The sequence below is a fragment of the Nymphalis io genome, chromosome 16 (assembly GCF_905147045.1).
Source record: "Nymphalis io chromosome 16, ilAglIoxx1.1, whole genome shotgun sequence".
Taxonomy (NCBI): Eukaryota; Metazoa; Arthropoda; class Insecta; order Lepidoptera; family Nymphalidae; genus Nymphalis; species Nymphalis io.
The window spans coordinates 7350856-7377570 of record NC_065903.1 but is presented as its reverse complement, the minus strand read 5'-3'; the positions used below and the strand labels follow the sequence as shown (position 1 = coordinate 7377570).

Below are 26715 nucleotides of genomic sequence, written 5' to 3'. Positions count from 1 at the left end.
TCACAATGTGGAATGGTGGTGTCTGTGGTCGTGCCGCAGGCGCGGTCCCCCCGGCGCGCCCAGCCGCTCCATGCCCGCGCACCCCGGCACTTGTACCGAGAGCATCTGTAAATCACAACACACTGCTCTCACTTATGTGGCCCTCCTCACAGTGAACACTACATTCAATAAGCAGTTCAGTAGCACTCTCAATATCACTATGAAGATATTAAGTAAAAAAGTTCATAGGATTGTCCTTTTGGGCAGAATATATACAGAAAATCTTTTAGCTTGAGCCATGTTCATAATCTTTAATAGTTAGTGTAATTGTATTTAGATCGATATAAACAGTTTTGTTATTGTGTAGCCAAAGCTATAATACTATTTATCAAACTGAAAACAAAGACAAATTTAATGTTCATCACCATTGCACAATGCACATTACCGTATATATTTTTATATATGGTTGTTTTATTATGAAGGTATTGCAACGCAGACCGTTACTATTAGCCTAGTTCTTACTTTATAATTATATAAGTGTACGCCTATTATGGTCGTGGGACAGAATTTGTCTGCAATAATAGTGCTTTACATGACAAATAATTTTGGTCTATTTTTTTTAAATCTAATTCTTTATGCGAAACCCATCTCATACAGGTTCATCTACTTTGTTTAATTTATTAAACGTATAATGAAAATCCGTGCTTTATAATTATAAAGAGTTCTTAAGATACATACTTTCCTTTCGTTATGGCAATATACCTAACCAAACTATCAAAGCTCGTTAAGCGCTGATGAATTTCATCATTATTTTATTCGTCATTGTCGCGTAAGATGTAGAAAACAAATATATTCGCTTAAGATATTGACTATAAGACTTAGCTCGATGGTAAATTGTATGTAGAGATATATTCACATTACCAAAAAAAACTTGACGATGGCTAGTCAGTCAGCAAAAGGTTTTACTTTTGTTTTTTTTTGCACCACATTACAAGTTTTAACTTATTAGTGCATATGAATAAAAAAGAATAGAATAACTATTGTGTACATTGATCATAATCAATATTAATAATACTCGGCGAATGCATGTTGGAACATTATGCGCCATTGTGGAGTATTGAAAGGATAGGACCTGTAATATTACCATGAATTTTCATTATTCCCATTATCAGTATAATGCATAAATAAATAAGTCTTAGGTGAAGAGCAGTGTTATCAAAATAATAACGTTACAATATGGAAATGCCAATTATTTAACCCAAATATCTTTTGAAGATTAATCATTACTGTCTTTCGGTGTCAACGTTTAAGGATAATAAAAAAATGTATTTAAATATCGTTCTAATAAATGTAGATTTAGTGGTCCGGTTTTTACGCCTTCGCGGTTCAATCTTCCTCATGAAATTTAGGACATTGACAGTTTAAAAAAGCTGAATGAATAGCGATTTTTATTTTTCTTGCGATGATAGATTATTCTTGATATGATTACCCTACCCTACCCTACCTACGCTACGAGTTTAAGGTGTGCAGTACAGAGGTTCAAAGGGGAACGTTCTAAAACGATCAAATAAGTAACAATTTTAAAGTGAGAAAAATAATTTGACATAAATATTACCCATACTTGAGATCATTTATAAATAAATAAAATTTAAGGTCTGTTTATGGCGTTGGTTTCCTCTGATTAAGGATTCACAAAATGTAAATAAGAATGAAACACCTTACTTTTAAAATTAAACTTCAACACTACAGTTTCTGAATGATGATTAAAGGCAGAATAACAAATTTGGAAGAAATTTTTATTGGTCGATAACAACCGAGAATGCAATGGTTGGTAGTGATCAATTATAAATGTTCAGATATTTTTATATTTACATATGTGCAAGGTGTTATATCTTGTTTTGTCATAAATGAAATAATAATGTATTTTTACTGAACATTTTGTAATGTGTTAAGTTAAGATGTTTGTTTGTATTTACGGTGGATGGTGATCATTTAAAAGTTAGTAATAAATATATATCAAAAAAATAAATTGTAAATGTTAAATTAATTTTCGTACAGGTGAAAATTCTGTTCCATTAAATGAACTTGCGAATGCTAGATAGATTTAAAAAAAACAGCTATGGCTTTACTTATAATCATTGATTACTTAAACAATGCTGTGTCAAATTAATGATGACAGAAAGAGAGAAATCAGTGTTTGACTAAAAACCCATTACTTTGTTTATTAAGTAAGGCATGTATCATTCACTAGTGTCGATTGAATTGCATTGTAAAAGTGACATTCCAATGTTATGTTCAATTTGTATATTATGGGAAATTGCAGTCACTGCCATTTGCTTAAAAGACAGCCAATTGAGAAAGTCTACTTAAAGAATTATGGGCAAAAAAGTTACGATATGTTATAGAATACTAATTAATGTTGTTTATCAAATATTATAATTAAGCAATTATTTTCACTGATTGCCTACAAACTTAAGTGGTATAATAAATATTTTTATATATGTTTGAAAAATTATATTATCCTAAATATACCTAATATTATATATAATACTTTTATATTACAAACTAAATTATAACAATATCAGGATGCGATTCATGGTTAACAAAAAAATCTAACATTTTCAATAAATTATGCATTTAATTTTTAGGTATATGGACATAGATACATATATATTAGTATATAACATTTGCCAATATGTAAAGATTTTAAGACACTTTGTACTAACAAGATTTTCATCTTTAATTTTTTGCTTTATTTCTTACAACATAACAAAGTATGGTTTATTGTTTGTTTCAAATGTCTTAAATTAATTAAAATCAGAAGGAAATTTAGGATGACCTTAAAATTTATGTTTGATTATTATTTTAATTTGTTCAGTTTACAAAATTTGTGTTTTAATTTCTATTTCTGAATATAACACGTAAATCATATCGTAAGTATTTCTTCATAAATCCTTCATTCAATCCTTGTTATTAAAATTTAATATAATATAAATATAATAAAATTTAAATAGTTCATTATGTAAATATTTTGTTCTTACAATAGATACATAATACATATGCCAGGTACAACTTTGGTCAGGTGGGTGATTATTTATCTTTAAATAATTATTATTTAAAGTTGGAGCATAAATAAAACTGTATTTTTATTAAAATTAATGTTTTCATTTCTTTTGAAGCTATTTTATGTTTCCATTTTTTTTGGGTAGGGGTTAGGGGTAGGGTAATGGTTTTAGTTTGAACTTGTAAGATTGCATACTTTTTTAATGTAAAGATTTTTTAATTGTAATTAAAACATTAGATTGTAGAATAATTGATATTATATGTCCTATTTTGTTTCTTGGACATATTACAATATAACAAACTATTTTAATAGAAGTATAATTATGGTAATGAATGGTAATTATGTGGATGTTGATAAGTAAAAAAGGAACAATCCTAATTTTTAGCAATAAGATATTTTTGAAAATTAAGTACATTCAATTGAGTATAAGAAAGCAAAATGTTATCGAGTTGGCATGTCACGACTATCGCGAGAGGTGATTACGGAACTGTCTGTCATGAAAATTTATTTAAATTCACACAAACAACGTCTGGGCGTGACGTCGCTATCGGCGCGGCTCTTATCACTTGGCACGCTCCCGCCGTCTCGCGGCCGTCCGAGTCTCAGCCGCTTTGACTCGCGTCTCGCAATCGGTAATAATGCAAACATTTTACTCAACCTCAATAAAAATTATCGTATTACAATATATTTGTTTTGACTAAAATCATTACCAATCATGAACGTAGATAAAGTAGCAGATACACGTATTAATATAGTGTTGTCAATATACTTAAATGAAAACACCAGTTTCATATGGTGATGTTAGAGAGGTAAACAAGGAGTTGTATGCTTAAAACTTACTATTTGAATTAGTGTTGGCCACAATTGTGTACGTTTCCAGTACTCAGGATTGTTTCTATCAACTCCGATGACACGCCGTTGGTTTCACTCGTAGATTAATCGATCACACTACCATGGTTAGAACGAGCTTGTTTTTTATTACACTGCCACTCATTTTTGCAAATTTGTTTAAAAAGATTAAAATATTTTAAACAAAACAATCACAGGGCAATACACGGAGATTACAACACCCGTAAAACGCTTTTACAATAATTAACTATCATTCACTAATAAATAAAAATATGGTTTTCAATGTAATAACACTATAAAAATAAATATTTTATAAAACAAAGATAACATATAAATTCCACTATCGCGAATTTTGTAACAGAGTTACTTAGCACTCTTTTTTTCATATTGGCAGGAAGACGCCTGCCATCGAGCGAGTCTTGTTGTTCAATGACGCGGACGCGGCCGCGCCGCGCCGCGGTGTTCGCAGTCGCGTAGCGGGGAGATCGGGCGGGTGACGGTGCACCGGCTGCCCCGTGTCGGCGCACACAAAGCAATAGCGTGTAGTGTTAATTTCGCACACATTCAAAGAATCTGTCTAGTTGCATTCGTGTGCTCATTCGAAGGCCCGATGATATGATGATGTAAGAATGTGTGAGTTGTACTAACGATAGTGAGTGTAGCACATGTGTACATAAAGGAGAGCACACATGTATAAAAGACTCGATTGCTGCCAGTGCCACCGCCTCGTTTATGTATGCGCACCTATAATTGTAAGCGATGACGCGTTTTGTCGGCTCGTGAGACGAGACGGTTGGTATTGCTCAATGATTGAGCTGTACTCGGGAGTCGTACGTAACAACTAACAAACACTAACATAACAGAAAAAAATTAACATTGCTCTCACATTGAACTGTAGTGTGTAAAATGAGTGAAAAGATTTAAAAGATTGTTTAGAATGCGACACTACTCTTCTTAGCATTTTCTCGGCATATTGCCAGGGTTTTGCTTATTACTCTAATCCAAATGTAGCATAACATGTCAATAGTGTTTTTATTAAAACAATTGTTATCTGTCCTACGAAATCCTTTTATGAACCCCCCATTGAGAATATATAATTGTTTTTTTATAGAATAGTGGTTTAAGCTTTTAATTTAGACGAGGTGTTTTTAAGATAATAAAATATATTTAAAATAATTTTAAAAAGGCCTAGGTCGGTAAGGCCTTATGAAAAATTATCATTATTTATGTTATCTACTGTTGGAATGTAGACGGATGAAATAGGAGTGGGATTTCGCTTGCCGGTTAAATAAATATAATATTTTCATTAGTACACTGCATTCGCAGATCTTGTTTTATGCATCAACTATTGAATAGTAAAATATTGATTTTTAATAGTATTCGATATAATTTGAATAACCAATATATTTTTTTAAATCAATTATAAATACAAATCAATTAATGTTTTTAAAATGAAATATACAGCAATAACTAGCGATTTTTTTGTATAAATAAATGAAAATAAGAATATTGTATTACTTACGGGGTCGGCAGCAGCGGCTGCGGTGGCGGTGCGGCGGCGCAGGTGCGGGCGGACCAGCGCGCCCGCGGCGCACAGCAGTGCGGCACCGCCCACGCATGCGCCTGCCCACCACCACCCTGAAACGGTAAACCAAGACAAATCTTTAATACCACGTATGATCTTTGCTATCTATCAAAACAATGATCATATCATGCATCTTATTTACCATATTTTTAAAAAATATGACCAGATTTCTCTTTTTTTCAACATGTCAACATTAGGATAGTAATAAATTAAGTGCCTAATAGGCATTAGAGTAAATGAGCAATCTGGTGCATCTGATAGTTTTGTAATTACAACAGAAGATTTTGTGCCCGTAGCATTTTATGTGATTCGAAGAAATGCTTGAATAAGCTACTCGCTCTGGCTTCGCACGGACAGAATAATGGTCTTATAACTGTAATGGTTTATGCGGCACATGTCACGTAAAGCTACCAGTCGCCTTGTTTTTCCGACATCTTTCAATATGTATCGTTATATTTCAGTAATTTTCACAAAACCTATTACTAAATTATACACCTATACCATACTCATGAATCACTTCGTCCATTGGTGAAAACCGTATGAACATCCGTAGGTAAACGTAGCGGCATTTTGTTTTATAGTATGTTGTGATAGTGATATTGTGATATTTGTAGTGTTTCTGTAAGAACTATAACTAAGGCGGTGATTTCAGCATTTAAGCGATGCGGTACATTTGAAAATCTTTTCTATCTCAAAAATAAAAATGATTTTATCAAGTCCTTCTGTAGGAATTATGCATTATCATATTACATCTTATATCTTTTATTTAACTAGAATTTGTCATGCATTTGTTATATAAAGAAAACTTTATCTTTATTAAAATATTTTCTTCTTAGGTAATCCCGTAAATTATAATATATGCCTGACAGTATATATATGTCAAATTTTAATGGTTTAATGGTGATGAGGTAACAAACAGACTTGCAATGTTACTTCAGCATTTATAGTCTGATTATCTGAGGACAGTAGACAGTCAAAACAAATATCTGTAAGACCAAAACAAATAAGAATGGAGTTGAACACGCCACTCGGCTTTTAAATACAAGTCCGTTGCCACATCGCCAGACGTCGCTTATGTTGTAATGTAGTATTTATGAGCGTTTGTATTTATTGTTAATTTACTGAGCATACTCTTATTTAAAAAAAGATGGATTATTTATTAATATACTTTGTGTAGTTTAAGCAATAGGGATGATTTATTTTAATTGCGAACTCTAAGTAATTTTGTTATTATAAATATTTCATTAATGAAATGTCTATTTTATAACAATGTTTGTTTATCAAGTTTGTTGTTTCAGTACACGGGACAATGCCAACATATTTTCAAAAATACATACATGTATAATTATAATAAATTAGCTAGTTTATTCCAGATAGGTACTTTAATATATTATATAATTTATATAACAACCATTCCTTAATAATTTACACGTAGTTTTTAAAGTGATTATTTTCTGCAAATAATATTAATTCGTTTAAGCTTAAAACTGTAAAGTATTGGTAACTGGTACTATTGATACTTGACAATGTCGGCATGAATTGTATATTCATCTATATAATATTTATTAGTTTTATCCAGATTAAATCAATTTTAGTTTAATATATTTTTGTCATTCACAACATATTCATAAATTAAATAGTAATTTTAAGTATTTTTTTATCCGGCTACGGGTAGTCGTAATTGGCACTAATACGTCGTGAAGAGATTGCTTGCAACGATTATATGAATACGTACAATTTGCTTACATATCACTATTAAAAAAAATTACAACCATTACAACGATAAAAGTCTGTCAAATCAATTTTCACGGAATGTGATAAGACGCTCTGCAACGACCTCGAATATATGTGATAAGGCCAAGATGGTACCATAATGGTAAAGTATGGTCCGTAAGTTGATTTTCTCTAAGAATGAATTTTACGAAAATCAATTCACACTCACTTAACTGTTGAATAACTGATACATATCGAGGACGAGGAGAATGGCTTACATAACGGTTACCGTGGCCTAATTATATTGTAGTAATTGCGTATGTTTACATGAATAATTTTAAAATAATAATTTTATATATAAGTTAGCTAATATTTATTTAAATATTTGTTTTTAATTTCTATATTTTATTACATGATTATAATAAAAATAGAGGAGTAACGGAGCGGTATTGTACTTTTTTTTTGTGTGAAATATCTTTGTCGATAACGTATAAGCCGATAATACAGGTTTTAAAAATATGGTCAATCAATCTGTTTGGACACGCATCGCGCGAAGGCCACGGGTCGGAAAAAAAAATCCTACTATTGTGATAGTTTTAACAAAGATAAAGAAAAGGGTCCTTAGATCATAGCATTGTATTTTCATATTCATCCATAGTTACGATCTAAGATGAGCGAATGCATGAATAACTTGAGAAAGTTGTTGAAATTTATTTATTTTTAATTGTTGTAAAAGATTCGTTTGTTATCCTGACATGAGCGATTCGGTTTCAATTCTCAACGGAGAATAGCGCACTACGCAGGACACATCATAGTGCAAAAATGTGTATGCAGACATAGGTGCACTCTCTATTCCCTTAATCATCAGTAAATTATAACCCTATGGGACGGCAATCAGTTACAACAGGTATTTTATTTAAAAATGTGTATTTTATTATTATCTTACCGGCGATTAATGAAATTTATCGGCCCTAAAACTAATAAACTTCAAATTATTAACAAAATAATTTTATTAAGTAAAAATAACACTAATTTTAGTTATTATATATATAAAACAAGTAGCTTTTTCCGATTAGAAAAATTAAAAATTCGAATTTGCGATATATTCACCTGAAGTGCAAAGTTAACTTATTCAGTATCTGAATGCTATAGTTTAAGCAAGTGTATTCACCTTCAATTGTATTTTTATTTAGATGAGATGCATACTTCATGTTAAACGGGATTTGAGGAAAAATAGCACTACACGTGCCTGTGTCATTCAACTTTAGGTACATATTTTCAACACCGAAGAACAAAAAAACTTTTGTATTCTAAATCTGTTTTGAAATCTTTTAAAATATTTATAGGCATAACAATAAGAGATCTGATATTTTTCTAATATAAGTATTTTTGTATATCATAGCTAAGTTTTTTATATTTAAGCCTGTTAATTCTTCACAACCATTAGGCGCCAGCTGGGTAGCTTTATGTACTGTTTTATGGTCTGGCCTAACTAAAATACTTTTAAAATCACAACCACTTGCAATTGCTACTTATTAAAACTTTCCGATGTAAAGCATATATATAAGATAGAAAATAAAATGTAGTTAGGTGTAGATTTGGAATATAGATATTTATTTTAAAATGGTCCTGTTTTTTCTGTACTAACTCTTTTCACTAATAACCCCTACACGATGCATGTGTAGGATAAAATACTTATAAATTAAATGACATCAAAATCTACATCACTATTGAATGAGCAACATACCTATAACTAAAACTGAATGAAATTTGAGTTAAAAATATATGGATGTTTGATGAATTAGAATCAGAACATGTACACAAGTTCACTGCTTTTTGAATCAAGGTAACTGCGGAACAATTGAACATTTTAGACAGATCGTTTGCTTAAAGCTTTTTTTTTTACTAATAATAATATTATTAATAATTACTCGTCAATTACACGACACTTTATTTTTTCGTTATGTTATAATTTTACACTTGACGTAATAATGACGGCGGCGATAATTTAATTTAGTTCCAATGAGCTATTTTTTATTTTATTTCTATCAACACCGATTTATTTACTCCTTTTAATTATGTCGTTTCTCTACCAACCAGCCGGTCCGTGAGCCATAATAAAACATAACCAAACCAACTATACAATCAATATTTTCATTTGTCGATCCAATTACACACACCACATACATCGTTTCTTGGTCGGTTTGAAGTGAGACAGTTTAATAAAAGGCACAAGAGATATAATAACATTTTATTTCCTAAGGCTGGTGGCGTATTGGCGATGTAAGGGATGATTAATATTTCTTACAATGCCAAAGTCTACAGGCCGTGATGACCACTTAACATCAGGTGGGCCACTCGCCAGTCCACTCACTACAATAAAAATATAATTTTTTTTAAACAATGATTATATGCTAAATTCAGAGTCGACCCTATTCCTCCCTGAGCAGCAGCCAGAGGCAGGTGTCCACTGCAAATGTGACAGTCCCGAGCCTCGTAAAACAAAGTAGCTACTTTTCCGTTTCATTGCTCTCTGGTCGTGTCGAAATGCAGCATCAAATCGCATCGGAATATGGAAGAGAGGGAATAGAGCACACCTGTGTTTGCGCACACACTATAATGTCCCATACTGAGCGGACCGAAATTCGGTCAGGTCCAAGCTTTTCGACTTCAATAGTAAAAATAAGCGGTAACAAACATAGATTATTTGAGGCACACATATTAAATTTTTGTCTTTGTTATCGTTGTTATAAAACTGAGTAGATTTACATTATAAAATCTGAATTCTAATGAGTTTCCATAAAAATGTTTCAACCAGAAGGTGATATAAGCTATTTTTGTGTCTGAATTTTAATAACAAATTTTAACGTAAATTATTAACGTCAAAGCCAGTATAAAGATGATGAAAATATATGGAGTCTTCTTACTGTGACCGCAACGGGTTCGTTTTCTAAAAGTGCGTTTATTTCGATTAGCCGTTATGTATAATATGTGACACGTCTTGCAACATCGGCGAAAACAAGATCCACGTGAACCGGATGTTAAATGAGATCACAGTAGCTACAGTCCCGCGGTCGAAGGTTGCGGCCAGTCTCTTACTCCAAAACAAACGGCATGAGGACGCGCGTACTCGACAAAAATTCGACATCGTTCGCCCAAGAATGCACAGTGCGGCTATTTTTAGAGGTTGGAAGAGCGCGGGGGCGGCGGCGACGTCTGGTGTCGGTCTGCCGGGGCCTGCCAGCGATCACCAAAATAGCTTCTCCAGCTGGCAATACCTGGCCACGTGGCAAGCTCACGGTGTTGCTTAGGTACCTGCTTCTGTGCGGTTCAGCTACCATGTATCTTAAGTGCAAGATCAAATATACCAAATATTTGGTCTTGCACTTTGCATAGACAATTGCTTATTGATGTCTGGTCTAAACTTAAATAATTCGATTGATCTACCGATTTGATCTTGAGCTGAATGCACTGTACACTAGTAATATTAGCTTTGTTTAATTAAAAATTACACTTCTACTAAGGTTCTACAATTGTACAGCTGTAATAGCCAATGATTATTTATCAAACTGTACCGATTCAGCTTAGTCTGTTAAAATGTATGTATTTTACAAATTTACAATTAAGATAAAATGATAATCAATGTAATATGTAACCCTTTTCTACCACAAGAACTAAGAATGAAATCCGATTCATAGTATCCTAGTAGTTTATTAATACGTCAGACGTTGTTGGATTGAGAGACAGGGAGAGATAACTTTGCAGATTTACTATTCCATATTTCTTACTATATTAAGAAATATAGATTTATCATTAATAAAAACATCGGTTTATTATATTTTTGATGATTTTGATACCAATATCACTATGAGGAAATGTAAATTATGTCTGTTGTATACTCGTTGTTTTAGTTGCATATGCAACAATACAAACAAAAGAATGAATGTGCCAATTGGAATTTAGCCTGTGATTCTGACCTAGAGACATATGTTCTATTAGAGCGACAAAATAATGTCCCCTATGTTATATGCTTAAATGGACCGAGATACGAAATAAATAAATAAATTTGTTTTGCAAAAGCAGGTTGAAACGATGGTATTACAAGACGATAAAATAAGTAAGATATTTTCAATGCATTCCAAAACAACACTGATTTTTAATATCTGATTTATCAATTTTACAATAATTATTTTAAAATGTACTTTAGTAAATAGTATCTGTAAGTAGTAAGTATATTTTGTATTTTATCACTGAAATATAATGTCATTAAAATAGAAAAGCCTGTTTTACCATTACTTCTCACAGTACTGAAATCATGAAATGTATTTGTGTGTATGTGAGTACTTTCTAGTGGTATTTAAATAAAATAGAAAAGCCTGTTTTACCATTACTTCTCACAGTACTGAAATCATGAAATGTATTTGTGTGTATGTGAGTACTTTCTTGTGGTATTTAATAAACTCGGGCTGCTTAAAATATATCATTATAAAAATAAATTCAACCAATGTTCATTAGATTAAATTGTAGTGTGGTATTGGAGTCATTACGGATAATATTAGTAACTTTATTTGTAACATTTTTGTGATTAGATAATTACAACTAATGGACCAACAATATGAATGTACTTATCGACTATCTTACATGCACGTGGCAATTCGTTTATTAAATGATATGGGGTGGTCAGAGGGGAAAGAGGTGTCAGGCGGGACGCTGCGACGTCTGTCTAGACGGAGTGTAATTAGGAAGGTGAGCGTAGGCAGCGGCGGCCGGCTAAGCGCCTCACTTGCGTCATATATTCTAATTAATTGTATAACAGGTAAATTGTTCATACTTCATCGAATGCAATGCATGACCAGTTACTGCACAAAAGAAAAGAGTTGCTCAGTTTTCTAGTTATATGTAAAAGTGTCTATTACCACGACAATTTGTTAAACAATATTTAATCAGCTGTTTAAAAAAAAGAAGTGAAGTACGGTATTTAATCGTACAATACTATATTCTTCTTTATTTTAATAGTTCAATGAAATTCCCATCAGATATTTATATGTAAAATTTATAAATTATAATTAGTTTTAAAATAAATAAATACTCTAGTTTAAGAAAAGATTGAAATAAAGTGAGTTCTTCTTTTGATGGATAATAATAATTCGGGTGATTTTAAGACTAACGATAAGTTTAAGTTGTACAATTAGTAATCATTCAGTGATGGGCGTGTCTCAAGCGCGCAGCAAGAGTGGTGGAAGTTTGTGTTAAACTTAGGGTTGTTTGTCAACGTCGAGTAGTGCTGATGTACGCTGTTACTCGCTTTCTATAAATAAGTAACATGCAGCCGTGCGCTGCGTCAGCTCGCTTGCCGCAGCTGCGCCGCGAACAATTGTTTACGATCAATGCTCCGCTACTTACTAAGTCTCTATTCAATGATATCAATACGTTTATTGATTGATATGTATCAAATACATTTCTTCTCAATACTAAAAAATCGTTATTGTCGTTACAAAAGTTTGATTCATTGGAATGAAGCACCATTATAATAATTTAGGTAATTCTTTTGTTACTTAAATAACGTGATATAGGTAAAATATTATTGTAAATAAAGTACGAATATACGAAATTTAAAATTACGGTATTTGATATACTGAATATTTATCATTTTTAGTAACAAGTTTTGTACTCGTTTTAAAGACTCGGAAATAGTTTTAAGAAGTAATTCTGTAATAACATGTTACGATGCATGCAACGACCACAAATCTTCCACACCTAACTCCTATTGCATGTTTTGGTTGCGGTATGTAGGGAAATACGAAGCTTGTTTTTACAAACGAATACGATGACGATACGATACCTAATTTTTTAAGAGGAGATACATGCCAATACTTTATACTTAAATAAATGCATATATTTATGTATATATCTCCCCTTAAATTCCATTGCACTTAGCACGCAGAATAGCGTTTTAATCTGGGAAGTCTGTAACCAAAGTTATTTCTATCAAATGCGCTCAGTCAACAATATATCCTTCGTATACGATAACATTGTTCTTAGCTACAGAACTCCATAAGCTAATACGAATGAAATAAATTAGTAAATAAAAATAAAATTGAAGCTTCTAGTAATTACATTCCTACATAAAAATTGTCAATTTAAAATTGTTTCCCAAAAAACTTTCTTTAATTATTAGATTAATATAAAATTTAAACCTTTTTTGTGTGCACGATTTGTATTTATTTCTTTATACTTGAAGGCTAGTAAATGGGCCACCTGAATTGTCCCTCTGATAGACATTATCCTTTTTGTTAACTATTTCTTATCCCGTTAATGCGCCGCTAACCATGAAAAGTAAGATGTTATGTCCCTTGCGTCTCTAATTTCTCTGGCTCGGCCATCTTACAAACCGACACGAAACATAACATGTTAAAGGGTAGAAAGAGCTGAAAAGTAGGTGTTACCGACCCTGACGGGTGTTCACATAGCCCATCGGTGCCCGTTAAATAATTCTTCGTTTCTGTTATAACTACATGTTATTTAAATAATTTGAAAGGTTATTTAAGTAAATTTGACATTAGAGTGGTGTGAAATATTCACATTACAATAAATTATTGTTTAAGAAGTGACACTCCTACTAAACGTAGGAGAAAAAATTGTCGTCTCAGGTGTTTTCCACGCGAATGTTGTCTAATTTATTTCGCATAATCATAACTTTCGTTTAATTTATAATTATATTCGAATGCTTAAAAAAAGAGAACGAATTTCAACACTAATTTATTATTACTAATAAATATGAATATTGTGATATGTCATAGTTAATTGTATGTTAAAGGCCGGATAAAGTACAATGCTAACTTTTAAACAGATATCAAGATAATAAAGTTATGTTTTCTATACATAATTCATAGTCTACCTGTGCTTTACATTTTCACGAACGTTACGTATACATTCAGGGTTAAGGCTTAAAAAATAGATATGTATTATTTTATGTCAGGTCTGCAATTTTAAGCCATATCGATTTAAATAAAGTTTACACAAAACAAATTAATTCATGTGGCTACGTATAGTATACATATATTTATTTTTAAAATTTTGCTGATAATAATCGAAATAATTATGATACAAAGTTTTTATCAAATTCTTGTGTTTCGTTGTATTTAAATATTAAAACACAATAAAGCAGTAGTCTAAACAAAAGAACAATAACCATACACTGAATTGAGTTGTTACTATAAAAAACAAAAAAAAAATTCGAATGAGATAATATTTTAACACTGAAGATGGTAAGTATAAAATGTGGTGCTTAATAATAATGAAACACTAAAAATATATATAAACACTATAAATATATATAGTTTATTACAAAAAAAAAACAGTACCATGACAGCATTCTGGTAAGATTATAACAACAAGTATTGCATTGAGTAGCCAGTCAAAAGGATAGAAATATTACTTAATAATGTTTATTTATATTACAATTATTGTTTGTCGGGGAACATTTTGATTTTTGTAATTACCGTGGTATGTGATTACCGCGATAAAAATGTAGTTTACAAGTCTATAAACTTTAATGTAGCTCGTGATCTATTTTAAAGAATGCTTTACTTAGACTACCATGAGGCGAGCATACCAGACATTCATTGAATGAATACATGTTTACGTACTGTTTACGGTAACTACCTACGTATTTATGTGCATGTGTTATACTTATGTAGGCTACAAATATCCACGATAAAATAATTTTACACGAATACTTATATTTTGATGGGACAGCGAGGTTAGATACAGCAAAATGGTTTGAAACTCGAGATTTTGACAAAATAGTACAATCGGCAAGCAAAACGACACTTTCTACTTATCTTTACTAAAGCAATAAGAGTATTAGAAATTACAAAATACTTTAGCTAATTATTTTACTACAAAATAAAAAATAAAAACAATCGGAAGGATCAGTTTAAGTTGCATCTTTTGAGGTATCCAGTGCGACGTCCGAGCATTTAATGTTATATTATTTTTTTTAAATACCTATTCAGAAAAATAGCATTGTCTTCATTAAAAAAAAGTTTAAATTTGTAATTTTCCTATATAGAATGATTAATTTCATTAATTTATATACAAATAATTTAATAATTATATATTAATAATAATAATTTATTCTTTTATTTGAATGATACTGATGATTTAAATAGCGTGTCATGAATTAAAGGTTTTCCAAAGCTTGATACTAGTTAATATAAAATACGAAGAAAACAAACCAGTTCGTATATGTTGCTTAGAGCAGTTAATGTCATGTAAAGGACTTGGCTGGTCTTGCTTTTAATTAACAAGACTAAAAAAAAAAAAATATTTAAAGTAGCTTCATTCTTAGATGGTGAATTATCTAATTCAAATAACTATACTCTCCTAGTTTAATTAACGTAAGCCTGCTAAACACTGAGAACCTATTGGTATTGCTCGTACTAAAATACCTTGCGTTCAACAGCTTGTAAGATACATTAATAGCCCTCACGATGTCGCTAGAGAGTATAAATAAGAAATTGTAAACAAATATTAATGAAGCATTATATAAAGTACTCGTAAATCATGTAGCATTATTATTCTGCCATATTTAAAATTGACCAGCTGAACTACTGCTATGCGACATTAAATCGATGAGTTATAATAGGTTACATTATATAGTTATTGCTTTTAAAACCGAACTTCCGTAGATCCTGCACATTGTTCCTGGTCGGTACTTCAGACGTTGAAGTAGCTTTCTATCCGTGCATATTTCCCTGTCATTTTTGCGTTCTCGTGAGGGCGCAAGCGCGGTCTCAATTGTTTTCGTCGTGTTTCGCGGGTTATTTCGGGCGCGTGCGGCGGCGCAGCGGTGCAGGCCATTCGTATGTCCCACTGTCCACTACAAAACGTTACCACTACACCTTGATATTCGATCATCACTGCTATTGACATATCACCATAGAATTACCGCATTATTACACTAAAACTGTAATATTACTAAACGATATTTCAAATTTGATTTAAAAGAGGACCTGTTGTATGCTTGAAAATCACAATTTTTAAAAAACTCTTTAAAATAATATTGTCTATTGCTGTCGAAGCATAATCTCTAAGTTAGTTGTGATTCGCTGATGCCGTCTCAGTGACGACAAAAAAGCAAATATATATTATTACTTACGTATTGTCGTCTATTTAGCATGATATACATTTATTAAGAATCTTTTATTTGAACTCTAATCTCAGTATATTTCGGAAGTAAATGATACAGAACTTCGAGGCTAACATCAATTTTTCGGTGTGTTGATGAATGTTGTTGAAGATTTTGAAAAAAAGTTGTTTATGGAAGCAAAAAGTTTACAGATTTACGGTTTAAAACGTTGTTGTGATACTATTGATAAAAATAAATATAGAGATAAGAGATGGTTAGTAAGGATAATGTTGTTTTTGAAAATTGCCATTTACCTTAGTGTTCATTGTAGATTAAAGGTGTTGACATTAATCACCATTTATTTTAGTCGCTAGTACAAATAAAAAAAATACTACACTACTGCAACTGCATGTGTTTATCTTTTTTTGTCCCAAGTATAACTGGAACAGTCCAAAATACATCAGGTCTGTTTTACCTTAGACAGTTTTCCCTTTTTTTCTGTATTCGTTATAAAGTTAAAAAGCTGCTATTTCCATATTCACCTATTTTTCAACTTATAAGTAAATATTATATTATACGTTATTTTTATATGCATATGTACGTACTATCATACGCATAAATCGATTTTAATCAAAAGGTAATGATAGCATGCCCTTTATATTATATATGATAGTAGTATGCCTCTATTCCTTAACTCTCATAATCCGATGGGAAGGCAATCCGAGACGATCGGAAAGAGTTCAGGCGCAGGACCCACGGCTTTATGTGTTTTTTCAGTATTTTTTACTGGCCCGACCCAGGCCCTTTGGATCTGTGGTCTTATATGCAGCCACTAGACCAACGAAGCAGTCAAGTTATAGCTTTTAATACGTATATGAATAGCATAAGACTACTATCTATAATAAATAAATACTTGGTCATTGTTCTTTTCTTATATTATAACTTGATGTTTTTAAGTTTAGGATAACGTTTCTGTCGCTAACTTTAGCTATACTCACGTTAAGAAATAGATTACTAGCCTTATTCTAAGTTCATAGAAATAGAATCAATCATTCTTTCGGTCGTGTCTGCTTGGTATCCCATAGGATTGTAAGAGGTGTGAGCGAAGATGTCAGGGTTTGCACAAACACACTTGACTGATATCTTTCTCTCTCTTTCGTAATTGGCTAACCGTAGGCGATATTCCATCAAAAGGTTTTCCCTCGGAGATTTTTCTAATTCTTATACTTGCCCTAAATTGTCAAGCATGTGCTTTAAAATTTTATGTTAGATATTTATTTGTATAAATAATATATATAAAATTTATTTAGCAAATCATGCATATTTGTTTTATTCTTTGAACGCCCAGCAATTAGCTTATTACATCCGTAAATGTTAAGGGGTTAATAACTTTTTTTTACCCGACTTCATTAGAAGAAAGGTTACATTTTTTAAATTATGTTTATGTTTTTCACCTAAGATGTATGTATGTATTTATGTGTGTCACTTTAAAACACTCTAACTCGAATTGATTATGAGAGTGACAAGAGACTTTATGGCGGTTCACCGCCATATTGGCTATTGTTTCAACGGAACAAAAAATATTGAGTAAGGTATCAAAATGCATGTAATGCATCTCTGCATTAAAAATATAATAATATATATTCAATTTATAAGAAACATCAACTGGCGTAAAGACGAAAACTCTTTGGCTGATTTAAAGGATTGCGGCTACACTAATTGTAAATGGAAATGATTATAAAAACCTGACTGCGAAGAAAATTGGAGAGATGCAAGTTAACTGTAGATTCTTTGTAAAAATTTAAGTAGCACTCAGAGGCTTGAGGATAGCTCTCCGCGTTCCAGGTGATTCTGTCGAAGTAGAAATTAAACGCATCATGTTTTCGACTACTTGTTTAATTTCTATTTACATTTCAAGAATCTGAAGCTTGTTTTCTCTTTCCAGTTTTGTACACAATTTTGTTTTTTATAATAATATATTTTTATTTATGGTATCAGAGCAAATTGGCCACTTAACGAGTTAGTGGTCATCTTCGCCATAAATATTGACTACGAATGTCATCGCAAACAGTGTGATAAGATGTTGTACTTTTTGTGTTTATGATTTGCCTATCATTGGTATCAGCTCTTCAAATATGCACGCAGTTATAACACGTATTTATGTTTTGCGGTAGAACAGCTTAAGGTTGATATATATCCGAGGTAAAATAAGAGCTAAAAAAGCTAAATTGACTCTGGCTTGAAAAAAGAGTTATTAGCGTAAAATAAAAACGAATGATGTTCATCATTTTGATACTTCTATTTATTTATAGTTCCAGGGATATTAGTAGCTTATTTAGTTGTTGATGAAATTGGATGAAGGCTCAACATATTGGCATATAATTGGTAATTGAATAATAAGCAATAGATATATTGCGAAAAAAAAATGCTATGTTACTATAGGTACTTTATAAATTTTGTTATTAATAATCATTTAATGGCATGAAACATGTTATTATTGCGTAATATATGTATGAATAAACATTTATGTGTATATTCTCGAGAATCTTACCCGAAGTATACGCAGAGGTTACGTTTTTATACTCATAGGTATAAGACTGTGTGACGATTTTCGAACATAGCGCGGAATTGGCGCAGGGGTAGCGAAGCGGTTCAGTCGGCTGGCGGTAAGGCCGAGCTCGGGCGATGGCCTCGCGACCTATTTCCCCCGCCCCCTCACTGCTAGGCCTGCCCTCCCTCATCCTTTATCAGCCTGATAATAACAAGTCTCCGTACCTCGACGCACGGTCGATACCACTTTCTTGTATTACTTCCATATCATTTTATTATTCATATGATCAGACAAATGTAAAAATTCCTTAATATCAAATAACATATCAAGAATAAACTTTTTAGGTATAATGGTGATAACAATTAAGCGTCGTAATGAAATTCAAATGTTCCAAACAATTTCGCGAAGAATTTGTTTAGCATGACGTCAAATTGAATAGTGCATTGTTGCGATGACCCCGATGTTTTGTTTATGAGTCTGACTATTTATGAGAAAGGACACACTTGTATTTTGAGTGATGTAAGAATGTAATCAATGCAAAAATAACTATTTGACCCTTGACAGAGTGCAAATAATCAAAATAAACGTGTAAGACCACCTTAGAAGTTATCTATCTATGATTGCATACAATGAATCGAGTAGACCATCGCCATTATAGTAAGATTTTAACACGTTATATATATTTCTCGTATTAAGCTGGAATGGGAGATTGGGATAAAGGCTATGGTTTCGCGGGTCTATCGTCCCTTGGGCGTCGCGCGTCAGGCGGCGGCTGCGTCTGCCGGCGGCAGCGGCGCGCCGCGTTCGACGACCTGCCGTCTCAAGGCCGCTCTTACACGTGCCACCGGCCGCTTCCTGCCGCCGCCATAACAAACCTCTCCCCTCTCTACCACCCCGTTTTATTTAATGCCGAGACACTAAAATGTACCTAATCCCTGATTCTAGAAATCCGCTTTCTAAGGATTCGAAAAAGTTAATTTGCGTGAAATAGGTAGCTTTTAGCAATATTTCATTTTGTTTTTGTCATTGAGCGTAGGATTAAACATTTTATTCTCGACTATTTATTGAAAATTAAATTTTTAAATAACAAAAATAAATACCACTTTACATATTCTTCTGTACGTGTGTGTGACACTGAACTTCTAATAAGCTGTGCCGCTTCTGACGAAATTTGTTTGTTTGAAAAAAGTGTGCTTCGAATGGATGATGTTGATTAGACCCGGTAGATGACGCTGCGATCGGGAAGTAAATAACATTCTTACATCATCCATACGACGTTTAGACGTGTAGTTCTTTATAAAATTTGTTTTTATTTTGGTGTCAATTGAAATCACTTAGTTTTGAATTGCTAATTAGATACCAAATAGTGAATTTGGAACCAAATTTTTTCAATTTTTTTTTATAAAATCATAAATGTTGCAACTCGATTTGTGGAGACTTATTAACGTTAATTTTATTTATTTCAGTTGATGTAATTTAGGGTACTAGGTATCTATAAAATATGTATCTACTTATACCTATCGTAGATTTAGTAATAGAAGTAATATGTACAATTTTATAATTGAATCTAAGCTTACATAGGTTTAGATTAAGTTATTAAGATGTAATTTGAAAGCGAATCACCTTCAATATTACTCAGATAAGATAAGATAAGATATGATTATAAAAAAAATCAATAGTACCGCTAATAAGGATCAAATATTATTAATTCATCCATTTAATTTCGAATTTGTATTTATCTCCGTGCTTACATACGATAATAAAAACAAACAAAAATATAATTTAATTAAAGCAATTGAAGAGATATGTCACAAATCATTTAATTTTTATTAGACTTCTCGGCGATTGCTACTGTTTGGTTACTGTTTCGTATCTTCGTAAATGTAAACGTAATAGGTATTTGAAACTCGAACTCTGTGATAAGACGATTAATTTCAATAATGGTGAACGTTTTGTTCTAATGGAGGAATCGAAAAAAAAATCGCTTGTGAAAGGTCAAGCTGCCCATGCTGCAAAGCGACTCGCAGTATAAACGACGTGTATAGAATACCAATCGCAGATGAAAGCTCTGTACTTTTTCAGGTTTGATTGCTTCCGTTCAGGAAACGACCTCAACAATAAACCTCGTGAATGGTTGAATTTAATGTGAACGTAGAAGCCGACTCAAGTGCGGTTATTAAAGACCTAATATACAGCAGCCCTGGCGTTTTGCCGTAAGTTTTGGCATTACACTTATTTATGTACGTCTATTTTTTATGTGGTAAATGTAGACTGAAAATGGTCTGAAAAAGTCACAGTATTATGATAAATATTTAATCATTGATATATATTGTCAAATTAAATCAATATATTGATTTGACCCAAGTCTCTTGACTTTACTCAAGTCTGCTTTAACAGGCACTTGAATTTTCTTTTTAAATAATTATATTAATGTACTCGTAAAGCTACCACCGGTTCGGAATGTAGATTCTACCGAGATCAGCAGTAGTTACCATTTTCATAATATGAATACAAAGTTATGCCAATCAGTTACAATTCATTTTAATATGCGAACTTATATCTAAAAGATATAAATTTTAAATAATTAAAAATTAAAAAAAATTTGAATGGGTGTGAACATAACTTTATAGTAAAATGTTTTATATAGGACTTTTTAACGAGTAAATTCTATCTGTCTTTTGACCACGTCCACGGTAAGGATTTTCAAACGTTCAGTCGCTCAATTCTAATAAGACTTAGTTTATCTGTTAAGTATTTTTTAATGAATGAATTAGATTCTTCATTAATTTGTCCTTAAATCATAAATGTTAAGCTTTAAGTTAAGCAAGACACAATGTTTTTATATTTATTACTTCAGTCCCGCGATCTTTTAATGTTTGACACGTTATTAATTTAATTGATATAGTGTAACTTTATACTCTCGGTTAGCCAACTGAAAATAAATAGGACGCTATCAATTCGACTTAATAATTTTATTGAGAAATATATGCGAAACAATTATATATTTATACACTATAATTGATATTTTTAATGACAATTTGAATCAGTTTCGTAAAAAAATATCTTTTTTTTTCCTCAATAATAATGTATAAATTTTTGTTTTTAACATCTTTTTCTTTATGTATAAATGTACCTCTTACTATTGTTTGCTTTTAATCAAATAATTAATATTCAAAAAATTTAAATGTTCTCAGATATTTATATTTTATTCATTTTATACCAATCAAGTGATAATTTTATATTAATTTAATTGTTAACGTCTTTTCTATTTGTTATAAATATTTTGATTTTTAAGATATATTTTGCAACACCTATAATTTAGAAGAAACTTGATTTGTATAACGTCATTTTTAAAGACTCAATTGTATTTATTAGTGTACTTCTTGTTGATGTTGATATTATAATAAATAAATAAATAATACTATTTTTTATTAAATAATTAAAAGGCAATTGTTATTTATTTTAAGAAATGGGTAATATCATGGTGAATAGCTGGGGAATTAGTTACTTGTTTTTAAACAACGTTCTTTTAATTGAGCGCTTTAAGTTTACTCAAGCCTACATATATAATGTAACTATTAACCTAATTTATTTATAACTATCACTTAAAAATTAACAAAAATACTGACCCTGAATTTGTCGTTTTTCAATCAAACAGTTAAGCAAGACAAATCTATTTACAATTAAGACATGGAATGCATCATGTTTTTTCTTTAGCCAGTAAAAACAAAAGGTGTGACTCTAGTTTGTTAATAAAATATATCTTCATAACTTATGTGGGGCTACTTTACTTGGTTGGACTTGCGAATCGTAAGTCCAACCAAATTAATAAGCGAGTAATTCTATTTATTTCCACCTGGAACATCTATACGTATTATCTATACCTATTCAGACTGCGTGAGCATAATAAGACGAAGAAAACCTTTCAACAATTACATTTACTATCTCAACTTTGATTTTAGTCCGGGATTTTAGGATATACAGCCGTCGTTATAAGCTAGACACTAGACCAATGAAAAGTTAGTTTTCTCTCTTACATACAGCAAAACCTGTAGTAGCCCGAGTTGTTTTAAACCTAGGGCGGAAAATTGAGGGGCAGTTAATTTAGGGACCAAGTGTTTTAATTATGTTACAACTGATACATAAATGTTTACTGGTGGTAGGGCTTTGTGCAAGCTCGTCTGGGTAGGTACCACCCACTCATCAGATATTCTACCGCAAAACAGCAATACTTAATATTGTTGTGTTCCGGTTTGAAGGGTGAGTGAGCCAGTGTAATTACAGGCACAATGGACATAAAATCTTAGTTCCCAAGGTTGGTGGCGCATTGGCTGTAAGCGATGGTTGACATTTCTTACAATGCCAATGTCTAAGGGCGTTTGGTGACCACTTACCATCAGGTGGCCCATATGCTCGTCCACCTTCCTATTCTATAAAAAAAAAAACTAAGGCAGCTAACTGATCATAAAAAAAATCTTAAGACCTTATCTATGATTTTTCCTCATAGTTTTCACTGTACATGTGACCTATAATCTATTTTATGCGGAATCTAAATAAAAGGTCCAAAACTCAATAGCCTGTACGTAGAAAATATGTAAATCCGCTACTGACTATATTCTATGTATACATACATAAATATATACTAGATTATGTTAAAATTGGAACTAAAGAAATAAAATATTATGATAGTTCAATGACAGTTTGCAGTTTTTCACGAATGAAAAACCGCACGTCACGATAAACTAATTTCAGCTTATTTACTTAATTTTTTTTGGCCAAAATGAAGAGCTATTTTGGTTTTATTAATGAAATTTAGATTTAACTTCAAGTCATATATTTTTTTAATTTAATATGCATCTTATAGGCTACAAGCAAACAGGGGTTAGCTATTCCTGGCATCGATTTACACGTTAACGTAAACAGCACGTGAACACCAAAGTAATTAAAAGATTAAGTCAAGATATGTGAAGCAAGGCTTTGTTACCAACACATAACCTTGCTTTTCAATCTGTAAAATCATCATACATATACTTGAACCGCGTTGATAAATGAATAAACATTTATCAACGTGGTTCACCATTTTTTACAACGCATATAATTAGTTTATTTTTTGCAATTCAGTATATATTTACGTATATCGTATATACGATATACGTAAATATATATCGTAACGTATATGTTGGTGGACAGAAAGGTAAAGTCATTAATTCATTAATGGCGCGACGTGTGATTCGTTGAATGTGTTCAATTGTGTTATTTGGATTTTTAAAAGTATTTTACATCTATTGGTATGATTTGGTGTTCTATTTTTATAAAGATCTATTCGAGGTTTTTATTTAACGAAACAATTCCGTACCTTTTTCTCCTTTGTTCGTCAAACGATTTTCTTTATTTTTACTGTTGGCAATAAAAACGTTTTGGAAATGAGAGTAGAAAACAAATATTTCGTAACATGCAAGTTCTTATGAATACATATGTTTTCCTCAATTTCCCGCAATTTCAATAACAATTATGATCGAATCGCGACCATTGAGCGAGAACTAGTGTTAATAATTGCAAAATTAATGTTCGTAAGACCTTAATATACATTTACATTGTTCCCGCTTATCACAGCAGTTGAATGGTTATCGCAGCCGCTTAATTGTCACTGTGACCTGTCTACGCGATAATATAACAAGTATTGAATTCCAAGAAGCATTACGCAGCAATATTGTAAGTCTAGATATCAAAATGAGCTCCGAGCTCTTGTGCTGAGGACCTCGTTATCTGCGCAATGTGAAGTCAAGACTTATATGAGGGAAGAGGGAGGCAGGCTTCTTAGGGCGAGGGGTGTTTGCATGCGACGGAACCTTCGCTCTGATAACCCACATTGGCGAATCCTTTGCGAAAATACTACCTGCTTTTTTCATACTATATTTACTACACCTTTAAGATTACCTACCCATCTTATCGCACAATGTTGTTTTGTCTACGAGCAGTCGTTATCTACGAGTATGTATAGTTTTATTAGGTGTTGTGTCAGTCTTGATAAAGTCAACCGACGTGTGGGCGGTGACTGAGGTTCGTATTGATTTTTTTTGCAGTAGGGCGCGAGCGTACTGGAAGCTCCTCTGGTTATAAATATGTATAGCCAACGTAAGCTTTTATATTATATTTCTTTAATAACAAATAACTTTCTTTTATATATATAAGGTTTTTAGCTACGGTATTTTTTGTTAACAAACGATCTAAAGAGCTACTCAAGATTAATTAAGCAGGTAGTTGGTGAATGTTAGAATGCTATATACTTTTGCTATATACGTTTGTAGGTTCGCCATCTATGCGTTGCTAAACAATTCATTTGATTGAGGTAGAAACTTTAGTTAGTTGTTCTGCATACGCCCGCGAAGGTTCCTGTCCAGAGATTTTTTATTTTGTTTGTTTGTCCTTAAATATAAAATTTATACCTTATTCTACCCGTCCGAAGCAGGGATGGGTAGCTAATACTGACCATCCCGCTAATAATTATTGATATGGAAGTTCTTTTTTCACTACTTAAGTATACACATTATATAATATTGAGATATAAATTCACATGATGTTTCTACTTATGAAATAGTAATATATTAATTCTTTGGATATCGTTTCTTACGTAAAGTTTTGCACAATCTCTCATTGAAATATTTCATGTAATTTAAAAAGTGTTGAATGTGACTACATGTGGAGGTACAGTTCATTTATGAATATTAATGACATGGTATGAGTATAGCCAGCTCGAGCGGACAGAATTACTGACCGGTGTGTGAGAGCGGATCGACCGCAGGCGTCGGCGTCGGCGGCGTCGATTCGGTAGCGTTGGAGGACGCACCTGCGCAGGCCGCGCAAGCCGGCGCCGAGGGCGCATCTTCCGCGGCGCGGGCGGGGGAAGGCGGCGGCGGCGCGCCGACGCCGGACGAGCCGGGGGGAGGCGCGCAGAGCGCGACCAGCCGCAGCAGCGCCACGCACCACCACCAGAGCACGGCGGCCAGCGCGCGGGCAGCGCGCCCGACGCGGCCCGGGGCCTCCTCGCGACCGAAATACGCGCACCGTGGAGCCGTGCAGTACGTTCGTGCCCTCGCTCCGTCGGGCGGGCGTGCGTGCGGTGACGCAGATGGCGGTTAGGACGCGACGCGGGTGCGCGCGCGCTGCCACAAGGCGACTGGGGCGCCGCTTCCGACGGTGCACGACCGCGCCCGAACACTATTTCGGGAGCGACGCTCCGCGCCGCCGCTGCCCGCCCGCCGCGCGCTGCCAATTTTACGTGAAATTGCGGGCGGGCGGTGATGCGATATGTAGCGCGGCCGCACGTATCGACGACTTAACTGCGGACGTCGATGTCCTCATACGGGATGATTATTTTTTCATTAAGAGGGCTTGACCAACGTCCAAACATTCGAAGGACCTGCGACGCGATTTACCGCGCGACATGTGCGCCGTTTCTCCACTTAAAATAGTCGTCGGCCAACGTGGTTCGGTCCGTGTCAATAGATACAATGTCGCAGCAATTGGCAAGGAAACAGAGACTCGCACTATCTCACTGTCTCGCGCACTGTGTTGTGAATTCTTATGCATGGTTTATATTTAGACGTAAAATTATTTCTGATATAGATAGGTGTTTGACATTACGTTGAACTCTCATACGTCGGGAACTTCCACCTGTATAATTATTATTCTTTTGAATTTACCTTCAGTCTTATTATTTGTAAAAATTAATAAATATGATGTAGGTAATAATTGTTTAAGGTATCCATAGTAAAGGAAACTCGACATCTAATATCTATATGTAACAAGTATTACCGACAAGAATATCAATCGATCAAAAA

At 32.9% G+C, this 26715-nt stretch overlaps 1 protein-coding gene across 1 annotated transcript in view; it reads right to left on the bottom strand.

Annotated features, from left to right (window-relative positions):
- Positions 1 to 26464, bottom strand: part of LOC126774529 (uncharacterized) — a 32605-nt gene extending 6141 nt beyond the window's left edge. The window contains exons 1-4 of the mRNA XM_050496094.1: positions 26311 to 26464; positions 25650 to 26209; positions 5415 to 5530; positions 5 to 105 (exon numbers count right to left, since the gene is read on the bottom strand). Of these exons, the coding sequence (XP_050352051.1) occupies positions 5 to 105; positions 5415 to 5530; positions 25650 to 26209; positions 26311 to 26464 (931 nt within the window). The remainder of the gene's footprint in view (positions 1 to 4; positions 106 to 5414; positions 5531 to 25649; positions 26210 to 26310) is intronic.
- Between the last annotated feature and the right edge of the window lie 251 nt (positions 26465 to 26715).